The sequence below is a fragment of the Musa acuminata genome, chromosome BXJ3-9 (genome assembly GCF_036884655.1).
Source record: "Musa acuminata AAA Group cultivar baxijiao chromosome BXJ3-9, Cavendish_Baxijiao_AAA, whole genome shotgun sequence".
In the NCBI taxonomy this organism is placed as follows: domain Eukaryota; kingdom Viridiplantae; phylum Streptophyta; class Magnoliopsida; order Zingiberales; family Musaceae; genus Musa; species Musa acuminata.
Window position 1 is genome coordinate 42,337,900 of NC_088357.1, and position 15,102 is coordinate 42,353,001.

The 15,102-nt window shown below is 36.3% G+C and overlaps 1 protein-coding gene across 1 annotated transcript; it reads right to left on the bottom strand.

Moving 5' to 3' along the window:
* Positions 1-274: 274 nt before the first annotated feature.
* On the bottom strand, positions 275-3,718 carry LOC103998957 (receptor-like protein EIX1). Its single transcript, XM_018817945.2, has one exon. The coding sequence runs from the start codon at positions 3,716-3,718 to the stop codon at positions 275-277; it is 3,444 nt and encodes a 1,147-aa protein (XP_018673490.2).
* Positions 3,719-15,102: the final 11,384 nt, after the last annotated feature.

Consider the following 15,102-nt stretch of genomic DNA (forward strand, 5'->3'; position numbering starts at 1 on the left):
TTCTGCTTGATTATAATGTCATAAAGACAGAGGTAGGGATGACTGACTTGAACATATTGATTAGAACGACGGATGATGAAGTTTTTGAACTGATTAGAACAAACACATACATACTAATGAAGCAAAAGGCCATCAACTGCGATACCCTTTTCCTTCCTTATTCTGACAACAGTACACCATATCATACGAGCTGGAATTAATAACTGGAAAAGCAACTTGAGACCTCCTTAAGATGTAACAGCAAACTCTTCGGTTCTTGCCACCGATCGATGGATCAAGTCACACTTTGTTGTTTGGACTTTAACCTTGCACATCCGACTGCCAACTGCACGTAGCACCAATCGTAAGCCTTGTCGAAAAATCGAAAGAACGCAAACCTTATGCTCTGTTTCATGATCATTGTTCCAACAAAACTCCAAAAACCAACCACAAAACCCATGACGATGCTGGTAATTTCCCACACTGTTTCAAGCCTGTCACCGTTTTTCTCTTCGTGTTCATGAGGTGGACTTTGATGGTCTGCATCACCAGGGCACTCTGGCAGTGGCGTACCACAAAGGTATTCATTACCATCATAGACCGACGGGTCGCCAAGAAAGGTCGACATTTGACCACCGGCTGTTGGAATTCTTCCTGACAAGTTGTTGTGAGAGAGATTCAAGTGGCTTAGGAAGGTGAGAGATGATAAGCTGGAAGGAATATCTCCGGTGAGATTGTTCATCGATAAGTCAAGTGATTCCAGTTGTTCCATGGAACCAATCTTTTCTGGAATGGTTCCTCTCAAATGATTCTTGGATAAGTTCAAGAAAAGCAATCCATGGAGGCTTGTTAGCTCTCTTGGGATCTCGCCGGAAAGATTATTGTTTGATAGGTCTATGCTTGTTACAAGTGAGAGAATTGTGGTGTATTGGATGTCATATCCTTTGGCTGTTATTACTATGCTCTCGCTATAGGAACCGCTAACATTAAAAAGATTAAGCAATGATGTAATGTCATGTTGTATCTCAACCATAGCACTACAATTTCCTAGAGACGAAGGAATGCTACCAGAAAGATGGTTGGAAGAAAGATCCAAAACCTGAAGAGAAGTGAGATTTGCTATGTGCACTGGAATGGGACCATAAAATAGGTTTGACTTCAAACTAAGAACTCTCAAGGATAAAAGGTTTTCTCCCACCCATGTTGGTATTTCATCAAACAAATTATTTTCAGCGAGATCAAGGGTAACCAATTGTTCACAATGTTTCAAGAAGGAAGGAAATCTTCCAGATAGGTTGTTGTGGTTCAGATGCAAGGACTGTAGAGAAGTTGGGAATGATTTATGACATGTTGGGATTTCTCCAGATAAATTATTGTCTGATAGGTCCAGGATTTTCAGATAATTTAGATTGCAGGATAAGGGAGAAAAACTGCCATTGATATTGTTATGAGATAAAGATAAAATTTGAACGTACGAGGCATTTGCAAAACTTAATGGAATGGGTCCAACAAATGAGTTATTGGAGAGATCAATGATGACATTGGCAACAGAGGGTAGTGGGCCATTCAAGTTATTAGAACTCAAGTTAAGATGCCACAAACCTTTTGAGAAATCTGAAAACCAAGTTGGAAGGTTACCGGAGAGTCCAACTTCAGATAAAGAAAGATATTTCAAATTTGTTTGTGTTTGAATCCAAACAGGAAATTTAGTTCTCATATGACATGAGCTCATAATAATACTGTAGGCATTAAAAGGTGGAAGCCAATCATTGGATAGGATCACATCCAAGGAGTTGTTAGATATGTCCAAATTGATTAAATTGGTGAGTTTGGAAAAGTGTGCTTCGGTGATGTTGCCTTCGAGCAAATTTGAGGAGATGTCCAATCCATATAATGCAGATAATTGACCAATATTTGAGGGGACAATCCCACTCAAATTATTAGCCCTAATAAATATATCTAAACCGGCTCCCTGGTTACAATCTGGTAAAGCATCGATCAAATCTGTTAGCTCTCCACCAATAGGGTTAAAGGACAAATCTATAGAACTCAAATTGCATAGTTTATTTAGAGTCCCAAATACTAACTTTGTCAAGTGATTATATGATACATCCAAGCTTTGTAAGTTGTAGAGTCTGTTGAAAGTCTCTGGTATCTGTCCACTAAAAAAATTATCAGATAAATCTAACCATTGTATATTTCGGAGATTCCCAATAGCTTCTGGTATTTGTCCTGAAATCTTATTTCCCCATAATATCAAGCTCTCCAAGTTGATGAGATCACCAATAGCCATTGGTATAGCTCCAATAATATTATTATACGAGAGATCCAAATATTCTAAATTGGTGAGATTTTCAATAATTTTTGGTATTTGTTTTGAAATATTATTTCCTCCTAATATCAAACTTTTCAAGTTGAAGAGATCACAAAAAGCCATTAGTATATCTCCGGTAATATTGGTATACGAGAGATCCAAGTATTCCAAATTGGTGAGATTCTTTACATTTTGTGGAATTTCTCCAGTAATGTGATTGAATCTCAAACTTAAATATTGTAAACTGCTTGGAGCATTTTTCACAATTTCTAGAATATCTCCATTGAACTTGTTATCATCTAATGCAAGGTACTCCAAGGAGCCAAGGCTCCTCGAGATTTGTCCAATATCTCCGCTCAATGAATTCCCACTTAAATCCAAATACTTCAGGCTCCTGCTCACATTCATTATCATTCCAAAAAAATTTCCTTTGATACCATTGTATTGCAAATATAATTCTTTCAAATTACTCAGAGCTCCCAGAGTGACTTGTATTGACTCAATATCGATACCACTACAAGAAGAAAGATCAAGATATGCAAGGCTGCTAGCCTGAGAGAGCCATCTTAGAATCGTTGTGTTCAAGTTGGAATAACCAGAGAGATCCAGCTTTACGATTGAAGTCAAATTAAATGGGGGCGGAGGAGATGGAATATACGGGAGCCTTGCCCACTCCAAGCGCAATACTTTAAGACCGGGGATCCAATTAACTTGGTGAAGCCAATTAGTTGCTTTAGAGAGGTTGACATAACTCATATCAACATGTTTTAGAGAAGGAATTTGGGAGAGCCAATCAAGGTCATCAGCTCGTAGATCATTAAATCCACATCCTCCAAGATCGAGGAAGTGTAGGTTGGAGAGGTTCCCTAGTTGAGGAGGTATTAGTCCACCAAACATGGCATTGGATAGGTTGAGATATTCCAAGTGCATAAGTGAAGCAATCATGTGCGGAATGTGGGAGCCAGAGAAATTATTCATGCTCAAATCCAGATATTTCAAATGCTTCAGATCACGCAAAGCAGGATTTACCTTGCTCGCACCCATCCCTTCTAACATGAAGCACATATCGTCCTCGTCATCCAAATCATATGTGTAGAAATTGTGAGTGTCGAGATAGTGGAGGTCGAGCTTGATGACATGGCTGGTGTTGTCATCGCAGGCCACTCCTCTCCAGCTACAGCAACCTTCACCGATCCAAGAAGAGAATCTTTCGCCGGAGTCGTACATATCGGATTTGATAGCTAGGAGAGCTCTCCTATCGCTCTCTATGCAGCTTCCCCCCTTCGCCCCGAGATGGCCATCATGATCCCCCCCGCCATGGCCGAGACAACAGGAGATGACTCCAAAGCTCATAATTATGGTCATAAGCATAGTGACATGCTTTGAGCAAATAGATTTGCCCTTGCAGCCACCGCTAGCAGCCATTGAGTAAGCTTTCAGAGATGATGAAGTTTAAGGTGTGAGGTCGGAAGGTGGCTCCATACATGCATTTATAGAATGGCACTGAACGTTCCTCGAGGACTGATCGATCTCAAAGACCGGTGTTGTTGGCATACCCGTTCCCGCACTCCAACATTCATTGACGTGATAAATGGTTTGGAATGGGCTGGCGAATCTTCCTCGATATTTCTTGCAATCCTTATTCGAGACTCACAGCGAAGGATGTGACATACGAAATAAAAGTTTACTTCATGAGATAATCAATTACAAGTGGTGTTAAATATAGAGGCCATACTTAAATTACAGTTGAACAACGATGTGATCATTACTAATCAGTAATTGGACCGACGAGTTAATCTGATAGAATGAATAATTAATATAAATATATAAAATTATATATATATATATATGTTTTAAATATGAATAATTATTATCTGATAATATTACAAAAAAGCAACTGAGTCCAAGTCATCGAGGTCATTTAAATTAAATCTTTTGTTGTTAACATTCTAAAAAGGTGGAAATGAGTTGTGGAATGACCACAGTATTTTATAGATTTTTTATACTTTAAATTTTGTTTAATTTGGATATATCTCAAAAATAATTATTTTATAGTTCTTTGTACTCTGCAGCATTTGTGATGTGATTATGATACAAGTCAAAGTCAAACAAATATCAGTCTTCTATCTCTTGGACGGTAGTGGTGATAAATGAATTGATTTTTTTGATCCTTTTCCTAACGTGTCTAAGTGGACAAGAATTGTCACCGTCAACGTTTCATATATGTGGGTTTTCCTATTTGTAATTTCATGTTCAATTTTTTTTTAAATAGACAACTTTCGTTGAATTAGAAAAAACATGTTCGATTATTTGTATATATAAAAAAGAAGTATTTTTTTAGAAAATAGAAATACGATTAAACAAAATCTCTTCTCAAATATTTAAATTTTAGAGTGATTTTTCAGTAATTTTTTGATCAATTAAAAAAAGAAGAGTAATTGAGATACGAGAAAAAGAATCAACAATGATTTCAACATTGAAGTTGAGGAGGATCCAAACTTTCATCCATCAAATATAAAAAAAAATCCATCCTCAACCAATTGTTTCCTAATTAGTTGACCAATCAGTAGGGGTCATTTGCGCTCAATTATATCACGGTAAGTATTCTAATGTACGCACTAAGAGTTATAAAATTAGGTTTTCATAACCCACTTGACACGTCACGTTGAGAAGTCTCATGACGTGCTGAGAGGTTTAATGGGGGTTGGAATAAAACTAACGAGTCTAAGTCTCGAAAATTAATTTTATCTTTTGATCATTACTTAGATGTCTCATTCTAGCTCAACCACTTAACGGGGAACGAGAGAGGTCACTATTTACTTGTCTGAGGATCTTCCTCTCTTTTCTTTTTTTTTCTTTTTTTTTATCTTTATTAATGCATAACTACTAAGAATATTCATTTCTATTTTTATTGGATAGGTATAAATACTATTTTGATAGAACGCTTCCATTTATCGACTTCTCTATTGACTGAATATTTTTTTCATCTTATGTGACGAGGCAATCTTAAAGAAATGCTTAATATATAAGGGAGTTGGGTGAGGATAGATAATAAATAGGAAAATAAAATAGAGAGAGAAAATACGAAAAATCTAATTTATAAAAATATTAATTTAAGGATGAGGACTTTGAAATAATCTTTTGACTTACTTTGTTGAAATATATGAGTCTTTATTGTGAATAGTTTATTTATTCCAAAGTAGATGATAGTTTTAGACTTATTCCAAATCTTTTGATTTAAGAAAAAATTGTATTCTTGAATCACTCATACATTTTGTGAAAAATAAGACTCTTACCATGATCCCATTATAATTCTTGGTTTTTTTACATAGGTCATAGAAACACAAAAAAAAAGCAACTAATAAAGATGAAAATTAAATCACCTCAAAAAATGATTCTATATGTTTCATTTGGTCATCTTTTGATAAAATAAACTTCTAAAATTGTATTTAAAATAATCTTTCTTCTTTATATATCATGTTCTTCCTTTCTTATAAGATGATAATTCATACTATCTTTTCTTTTTTTTATTTATTAAAAATCTTGAAAATAAAATCATGAATATGTAGGATATTATCATATGACAATTGGACTATGTCAATTGAACTCGAATTCACTATCAATCCAAATGATTTGTATCGATCTTTTTCTCTTTTTATATTTGTAAAATATGACATGTGAAATTCAAATGCATGAATAAATTATGGATTGAGATATAATATGAGAATCAATTATAAATTTGGATGTAAGCCGGGTGTAACTTCCCTTCTTTCACTAAAGGTCACATTTCTTGACCATTTAATAAAATTCATATATATATATATATATATATATATATATATATATATATAATCTCAAGGATCGTTGAGGTTCTCATATAGCAACATTTATGGTGTGGCTATAATGAAAGTCAAATTCAAGTAGATATCTATCTTTATCTGATGAAATGTTTGATGATGCATTTATAGCGTGGATTGATTTATTGAATCTTTTTCCCTTGATTTATCTTCCTAAGGTATCATGTCATGTGGACAAAATATGTTATTATTATACCTGTAGCTTTTTCTATATGTACTTTTATATTCAATTAATTTTTACTTATATAAAAAGAAGTAATATTTTAAAAAATACTTTTAGTGTCCATCCTACCATTTAGTACATACAAATGAAACCAATAATAATAATAATAATAATAATAATAATAATAATAATAATAATAATAATAATAATAGTCTCTTCAGGTTAGGTTTTCCATAATTTTTTATTAATTAAAAAATGATTGAGAACATGAGAAAAAGAAAACAACATATGCTTCCAATATATAAGTTGAGAATGATCCAAACTTACATCCTCCGGTGGTTTGAAGGGGATAGAGTGAAAGGACGAGTCTTCATGCAAATAAGTCTCAAAGGTTGATATCATCTATGGATCATTTCTTAATGTCTTATTCTAACTCACTCGGTCAAGGGGGGAAAGAGAAAGGTCACTGTATGGTTGCCTAGCTTGCGGATCTTCCTCTCTCTTTCCTTTTGTTTGTCTTTATCTTCTTTATCTTCTTTAATAGATATATTTGTTTCTATTTTTATTGGATATACACAAATAATATTTTGATAGGACCCTACAATTCATTGAGTTCTCGCATTGATTGAATTTTTTTTATATGATGTCATACAACCGTGAGAGAATACTTAATATATGAGATAATTTGACGGGTGGATAATAAATAAGAAAAGAACAAAAATGAAGAGAAAATGAGATAATTCTGATTTTTAGAGAATTCAACGTGCACCAAAATGGTTAAATAAGAGGGCTTTGATTGTTGCACAGTGCATCGCCTTCCACAACCACAGCAAGTTCATCTCTTTGCTTCATGTTGCAATCGGCCACCCGATAGACCAATTCGTTTGCATCCAAAGCAAGTCAAGGGAAGATTCTCATAGGCCACCGATCGAAATCCCCAGTAAATGGAGATGAGAGATCAATCTCCACATACCTCTGGACAAATTTCCTACGTTCAAATTTCAATGATCTATCATCGATCTCGATCCTTTTGCCCAACATAAAGGGATTTGAGACATCGTGAATGTCCATCTATAGGTCTGTTGTGAGTTGGATTTGGAGAGGAGAGGAAGGCAGAGGATAGTCTTAAGCTCACTCCCAAGTCTTCGGCTCAAAGGAAAAATTATGACATCGCACCACTCGTTCATTTAAAGATTGATGATCTCATTATAATTTTTGACCCCTTTATATAGGTCATAAATACAAAAATAAAGTAACTAAAAACTAAAATCACATCAAAGTGATTTAATATATTATATCTAGTCATCTTTTAATAAAATAAGCTTCTGGAATTATCTTATAAAATAATATTAGTTCTTTATGAATGATGATTTTTGTAATCTTTTTTTTATTTATTTATTTCCATCTTCTTCCTTTCTTATAGACTATCTAAAAGAATAAAAACATGACTATAAAAGATATTATCATATGGCACCCCGAATTTGTTAATTAAACTTGAACTTAAGTTCATCATTAATCCAAAGTGATTCAGATCGATCTTTTTTCCTTCCACGTCTGTGAAATGTGACTTGATTTCTATTATCATAGCTTAAACTTTTTAGTGTGGGTTCTCTTCTAGAGGATCTCCATCATGAGCTCTAAACTCATATGTGGCTTAATCTAGTCAATTATTGTTATCTATAGGAGCTCTTAACGTTTTGCGTCCTATATCAATCAAACTTAAACATCTTGGGTCCTATAAGATAGTATGAAAGTCAATATCAATCAAACTTAAACATCTTGGGTCCTATAAGATAGTATGATAATATTTAAGGAGAGTTAGAGTTTAGTGAGGTGATGAACGAATGGAACAAAAGATGCTAGCCTTACGGGAAAATGTAAAGATTTAGATACTCACTCGATGATTTGTCTCAACAATAAACATTTGAATATAGAAATTTTATATAAAGTGGATTAGTTTAGATCTTTTATTATGTACTCAATTTAAATAAGTATATATATATATATATATATATATATATATATATATATATATATATATATATTATAATTGATCTCAAGGACATGTGAGGTCCCACACTCCAACATTTATGATGTGGCTACAAATAAAGTCGTGACATGATAAATGTATTAGAATGAGATCGATGAATTTTCTTCGATGACTCTTGAAACTTTAATTGGGATGTGAAATATGATTATGGATATATCCCAAGATTAGTTATTGTGGGTATGAGGTCTTTCTACTTTGAAGCATCAGTGGTATGGTTACGATGAAAGTCAATGTCAAGCAGATATCTATCTTTTTCTAATGAAATATTTGATAATGCATTTGTGGTGTGGATTGGTTATGATGAAAGTTAATGTCAAGTAAATATCTATCATTTTCTAATGAAATGTTTGTTAACGCATTTGTGGTGTGGATTGATTTATTGAATCCTCCTCCATTGATTTATCTTCTTAACGTACCTTGTCAATTGGATAATAAATTTTGTTGCTATACCTGCATTTTTTTTCCTATATGTACTTTCATGTTCAATTAAATTTTATTAATATAAAAAAATAATTTTATTATCGGTCGTACGCTTTAGCACATACAAATGGAACCAAATGGAACCACCAATAATAATCTTTTCTCATATATTTAATCACCTTCAGGTTAAGCTTTTAATGTTTTTTATTAATTAAAGGAAAAAAAAAAGTGATAGTGGTCGTGTACACTACATCGAACCCTCGATCTTTGATAACTTGATCGATGAATTGTTCAAGTCAAAAGGAGTCCTTTTCGTTCAATTATTTTTTTATAAGAGATAATTGGTGAAGATAGATTTGATCTTAGAATCTTGTTATCAATGGTCACTTAGAATAGCCAATATGTTCTAAGAATATTGACATTTTGAATACTCAACACTTGGTAAGTTGATCTTCTCACTTCTCAATCCTCTATCGATTTGATGATTCTAATTCAAAAACGAGTTGGTGAGGTCTCCATATGCATGCAGATGCTAACTGTTCCATCATATACCGTAGGAGTACTTCTCAGTCTTTTCGATGAGTTCAAGAACGTGCACTTCACACGAGCGTGGATTAAATACATCGCAAGATGAGTTAGATTTAGAGTCGACAAGTGACTGCTACCTTCTGTAAAATAGTGGGAAGTGATGAGTTCAGATCACACGATGACGAACATATATTTGAAAATTTTATATTTTTATTTTTTATGTTCTTTCGATGTGTATATGATGTCGTCCCAAGATTTCCCAACAGTGATATTAGAACCAGATTGTTCGTGCGAAAGATTTATTTTAAACTGCGTATGTTATGTTTTGGAGAAGTTTCTAATGTCAAAATTGTTGACGCAAAAGCGAGAAAGGGCAGCAACTGTTGCTGCCCTCACATATGGTAGTGCTGCCATCTGCGTTCAGGCTCCTAGCCAACAGCCGACGGGCATTGCACGTGGGCACGGCTGCCTGTAGTGGCACCCGTAAGCAGGGCTGCAAGCACGACAGCCACCTACGTGTAGGCTCTACGCCCGCGCGCAAGGGCGGCACCTTGTCGCCACTAGGCCCACACGCGAGCTGCCAGCAACAGCGGTAGTGAGCCCCAACGGGTGGCGTTGCACCTATGAGTATAGTCGCTCGCGGGGCGGTAGTGCCCGTAGGGGTGCCCGACCGTAAGGGAGGAGCCATCCGCAAGCACAGTGCCCACGGGCAAGGGTGACGCACCCATGCCCCCCCACTGCACAAGCTGTCGTAGGCAGGTTGGCAGCGGCCGCAGCATTTAGGGGGAAGAGAGGGGTTAGGGTTTTGGCCAAAAGATAGTTTTGCCCCTCGATATTTTAGAAATTTTAAGTTATATCCCTTGTCTAAATTATGAAAATACCCCTCATAAATCAGAAAATTCCTTGCATATCCTTAATTTTAGAAAATATTAATTAATTAAAAAGTTTAGTTGATTATTATTTTTATTATTATCTAGTAGTCCTAAAAAAAGTATTTACATGTGATGTATAATGTGTGGATGAATGATCATGGACCATGTGATGTGTACTTGTGATTATTATTATTGAGGCATACGAGTCTCTATTTTATTTCTCGTTTATTGTCGGGCCTACGTGCCTATGATTAAGTTGTAATCACACAAGGAGATGCAGCTGGAGCATGGAAGTGATAGTGGGACCCACAAGATGGACGATCGTGATGCATGATGATGCGTCAAGTTATTGACGGAATCGACGAGAACGAGATGGACGATCACAAGGCATGGAGATGCACCATTGCACATATAAATCTTGATGTGAGTGATTAGACCCACTAGCTCGGGCCTGTTCACTCTAGGTTGTGGTCCATGATCATCTGGTGTGATTGCTCATATGATATGTGATCGCCTATACACATACTAGATATGTATATATATTTGCATGCGATGTTGATATATATTAAATATGTATGTGTGTAACATGTTACATTAGGAGACCAAATCAAAATGCCCTCTCGATAATATTAAGTCGGTAAACGTGAGACAATTAGATTGACCCACGTGGCCTTCCATCGTTATAGGTAGGAACTGATTCTCGGTGTAGGTTGAGTTGGTCGAGTCCCTCGAGGCTCACCCATATCGCGATTTGCTATCTTGCCAACGACATAGAGATATCACCGGTAACCTAACGACATGTTATGCTTGGTCGAGTCCCTCGAGGGTATATCATCGAATCAGATTCATCATGTAACGATGGTGTTGACTTAACCAAACATCATGGTTGGTGAGTCCCTCAAGACCATGGTGATTCGGAGGCCGAACAGGATGGGAATCATAAGGAGTTGTGATCGGCAAGAGTTGCCTACCTTTTGGGCTTAATGTGATTGGTCGAGTCCCTCGAGGTTACACTAAGATATTAATTGGATCCCGATTCCCACTAGAAGTCTATCAAAGACTTCCGTTTCACATGTTGAGGGTGTCACTTGACTCGCTAGTAAAATAGTCAGAGCATATTAAGATAGAAGTCCATATCTTGATTGTTTATTTTTATAAAATCTGTATGCTATTTATTTATGCTATATCTTTATTTTCAGAAAATTTAGCTTTCAAATCCTTTACGTGGCAAACTTGATGTCAATCGCTTCACTGGTCTAAATTGTATAGATTGGCTCCGTAACTTGAGAATTGTTCTCATGGTGGAGAAAATCATGTACGTCCTTGATACAGTGATGCCTACGCCCGAGGAAGGGGCAAGCAAGGATGAGATCACTTGTTATGTGAAGTACATTGATGACTCCACTCTTGCTTAGTGTTAAATGTTGGGCCCCATGACTCCTGAGTTACATAGACAACATGAAAAGATGGATGCCAGATCCATTCTCCTACATTTCGACAAACTGTTTGAGGAACAAGGAAGGATTGAATAATATTAGATATCCAAAAGTCTCTTCCACGCTAGGATAACTGAGGGGACACCAGTTCAGAACCATGTCCTAAAGATGATTGAGCGGATAGGAAACTCGCATGTCTAGGAATGGTCCTAGAGGATAACATGTGTGTGGATCTTATGCTTTAGTCCCTACTAGATTCATTTTCATAGTTCATAATGAATTTTAATATGAACAAGCTTGAGATGAATCTCCCTAAGCTCCTCAATATGTTGAGGGAGGTAGAGAGCACTATCAAGAAAGAGAAGTCAGTTCTCTATACTAGTGAAACCAAAATAAAAAGGAAAGTAGAAAACTCCCTTAAGAAGAGCAAGGGCAAGGACAAACCAAGTAAAGCAAAAGTTGCTAAGAAAGACTCGGTAAAGGATAAAAGCCAATGCTTCTACTATGACAAAGATGAGTACTGGAAGAGGAACTACAAAAAGTACCTTATAGAGAGGGCGAAACAAAAGCTTGGAGAAGCTTTAGGTACATTCATGATCAGTCTCTAATTGTCAGATTTTTATGATAGTGCATTGGTATTGGATATCGGTATTGCTTATCACATCTTCAATTTGTTGTAGACTCTAGCAAAGTCTAAGAGATTGGCGAAAGGAATATTGCATGATGGTTTGTTTATTCTAGACATTACTCCACATATCATGAATGTAGGTACGTCTAAGAGGAAATAAGATGAGGTGAACAGTGCATACCTATGACATTGTAAGCTAGGTCACATTTATGATAGAAGGATTCGAAAGTTATTAAAGGATGGATATCTAGATCCATTCGACTATGAGTCATATGCCTTACGAGCCTTGCCTTCATGGAAAACTGACCAACTCTCCAATTAGTGAAACCAGAGAAAGAGCCAATGAGCTACTGGAACTCATACATAGTGATGTATATGAACTCATTTCAACTCATGTCATTGGTGGTTACTCCTATTTCATTACCTTTACTAATGATTTCTTAAGGTATGGACATGTGTACTTAATGAAGTACAATTCTGAGACCTTTGAGAAATTCAGAGAGTATAAGAATGAAGTAGAGGACCAGACTGGAAAGAGTATCAAGACTCTTCGATCAGATCTAGGAGGTGAGTACTTAAGTACAGAGTTTACCGAATTCCTCAAAGACCATGAGATTATATCCCAATGGACACCTCCTTATACACATCAACTCATTAGTGTATTTGAAAGGAGGAATCATACGCTGTTAGACATGGTATGGTCCATGATGAGTTTCGCTGACCTACCTTTCTCATTCTGGGGATATGCCCTAGAGACTACAGCTTACCTTCTGAATATAGTTCCAACTAAGTCGGTAGTGTTTACACCATATGAGATATGGAAAGGGAATAAGCTCGATCTTAAGGTTGTTAAGATTTGGGGCTGCCGGTCATAGGTTACTCAAAATAGATTCGCCTTTTAACATATATCCTAAATAATCTCAATCATAGGTTACTCGAGGGGACATCGAGATAATCGAACAGACTAGTGGGTTGTATACCCATCCATATAATGGATGCAGTTAGTCTTATAGTTGCTCGTGTGAGAATACTAGAGATACAATACAAGTGCTTATTGGGGAATGAGTTCACTGATTAATCTGCTTATAGAATATTGGATGATTAATAATATCTTATTATTAGACAGTGATTCCGTAGTCCCAGTGGTATATCTAATCCTTAGACTTGAGATACCAAGGATGTTCTATATGAGTACTCTACTCTTTGATACTGGACTTATAGGTCTAGAGGTTCCAAATCTAGCACAATCGGTCATCGAGAGTAGTAGCCAACTTTATGAGAACTATTGAGTGTTGATAGAGGATCATCCACTCTCGGTGTCATGAGAGGAATATCTCATATGTTCTTGCTTAAATAAATCCTTGGCCAATGTCATTCGGATTGAGAGAGAAAGAGTTCTCCGAAAGAATCTGATTAGAGCAAGACTCGATTAGAAACCATATGGGTCTGACAACACCATGCATGGTATACGGTCTCTAGAATATTAGATGGATGAGGGACTATAGGTATATGGTAACTAAGGACAGACAGGTCCAATGGATTGGATTCCCCTATATCGTCTGGGGACTACAATATAGTGGCATAGTACGTTTGTAGTCAATAAGTCAAGTGAATTATTATGAAGATAATAATTCACTAAGCCAGAAGGAGTTCTAGCAGGTATGACTCACGGCCAGCTCGATATTGGGCCTAGAGGGTCACACACATATGGTAGGCGTTGCGATAAGTGGAGATTCAGATATAAGATATCTATTAAAGCCCCTATCTTATTAGTTATCTAATAAACCCTTGAATTATTAGATCATATGGATGAGATCTAATAAAAGCCCACGAGTGATTATTGGATAGAGATCTATTAATATAAGAGGCTTGGGTAGTTGGATTGAAATCCAATACCCAATATGGCAAGATCCATTAGGGTTAAGTTGACATGGGACCTCTATAAATAGGAGAGAATTAGTGGTTCATAGGCTAGAGCCTTTTTGGTTTGCCTCTCCTATTCTCCCTCCCCTCTCCACCTTAGAGCAGGCCTAGAGTTTTGAAGAGCGTCGTCGCAGCCCTATTGTGTGGATAACTGCTAAAGATGAGGGCACTTGACCTCCTTCACTCTCTCTTAGAGATATGTAGAGATTCAGGGATATACGATCTCCCTAGATAACACAACTATCTCACATGTGGTTTTTTGTGTCATGGGTTTTTGCGCACCAATCTTCGCACGACGATGAACACATATTTGAGAATTTGAAGATTTTATTTTTTATGTTCTTCCACTACGCATATGATGTCCCCCCAAGATTTCACAACATGAGGAACTATAGATATATGATAATTGAGATAGATATGTCCAATGGATTGGATTCCCCTGTTCGTATAGGAACCGTTGCGTAGTGGCCTAGTACGTCCGCAGTTAATGAGTCGAGTAAATTATTATAAAGATATATGTCAGAATTCCGTCTGGCTGGGTGAATTATTATGAAGATAATAATTCACTAAGCCAGAAGGAATTCTGACTTGTATGACTCACGACCAGCTTGATATTGGGCCTAGAGAGTCACACACATATGGTAGGCGTTGCGATAAGTAGAAGTTCAGATATGAGATATCCGCCGGAGCTCCTATCTTATTGGATATCTAATAAGCCCCTGAATTATTAGATCTTGTGGATGAGATAAATAAAAGCCCAAGAGAAATTATTGGATAGAGATCCACTAATCTAAGAGTCTTGGGTAGTTGGATGGAGATCCAATACCCAATAAGGCAGGATCCATTAGGGTTAAATTGATAGGGGACCTTTATAAATAGGAGGGAATCAGTGGTTCATAAGCTAGAGCTTTTTTGTTGTCTCTCCTATTCTT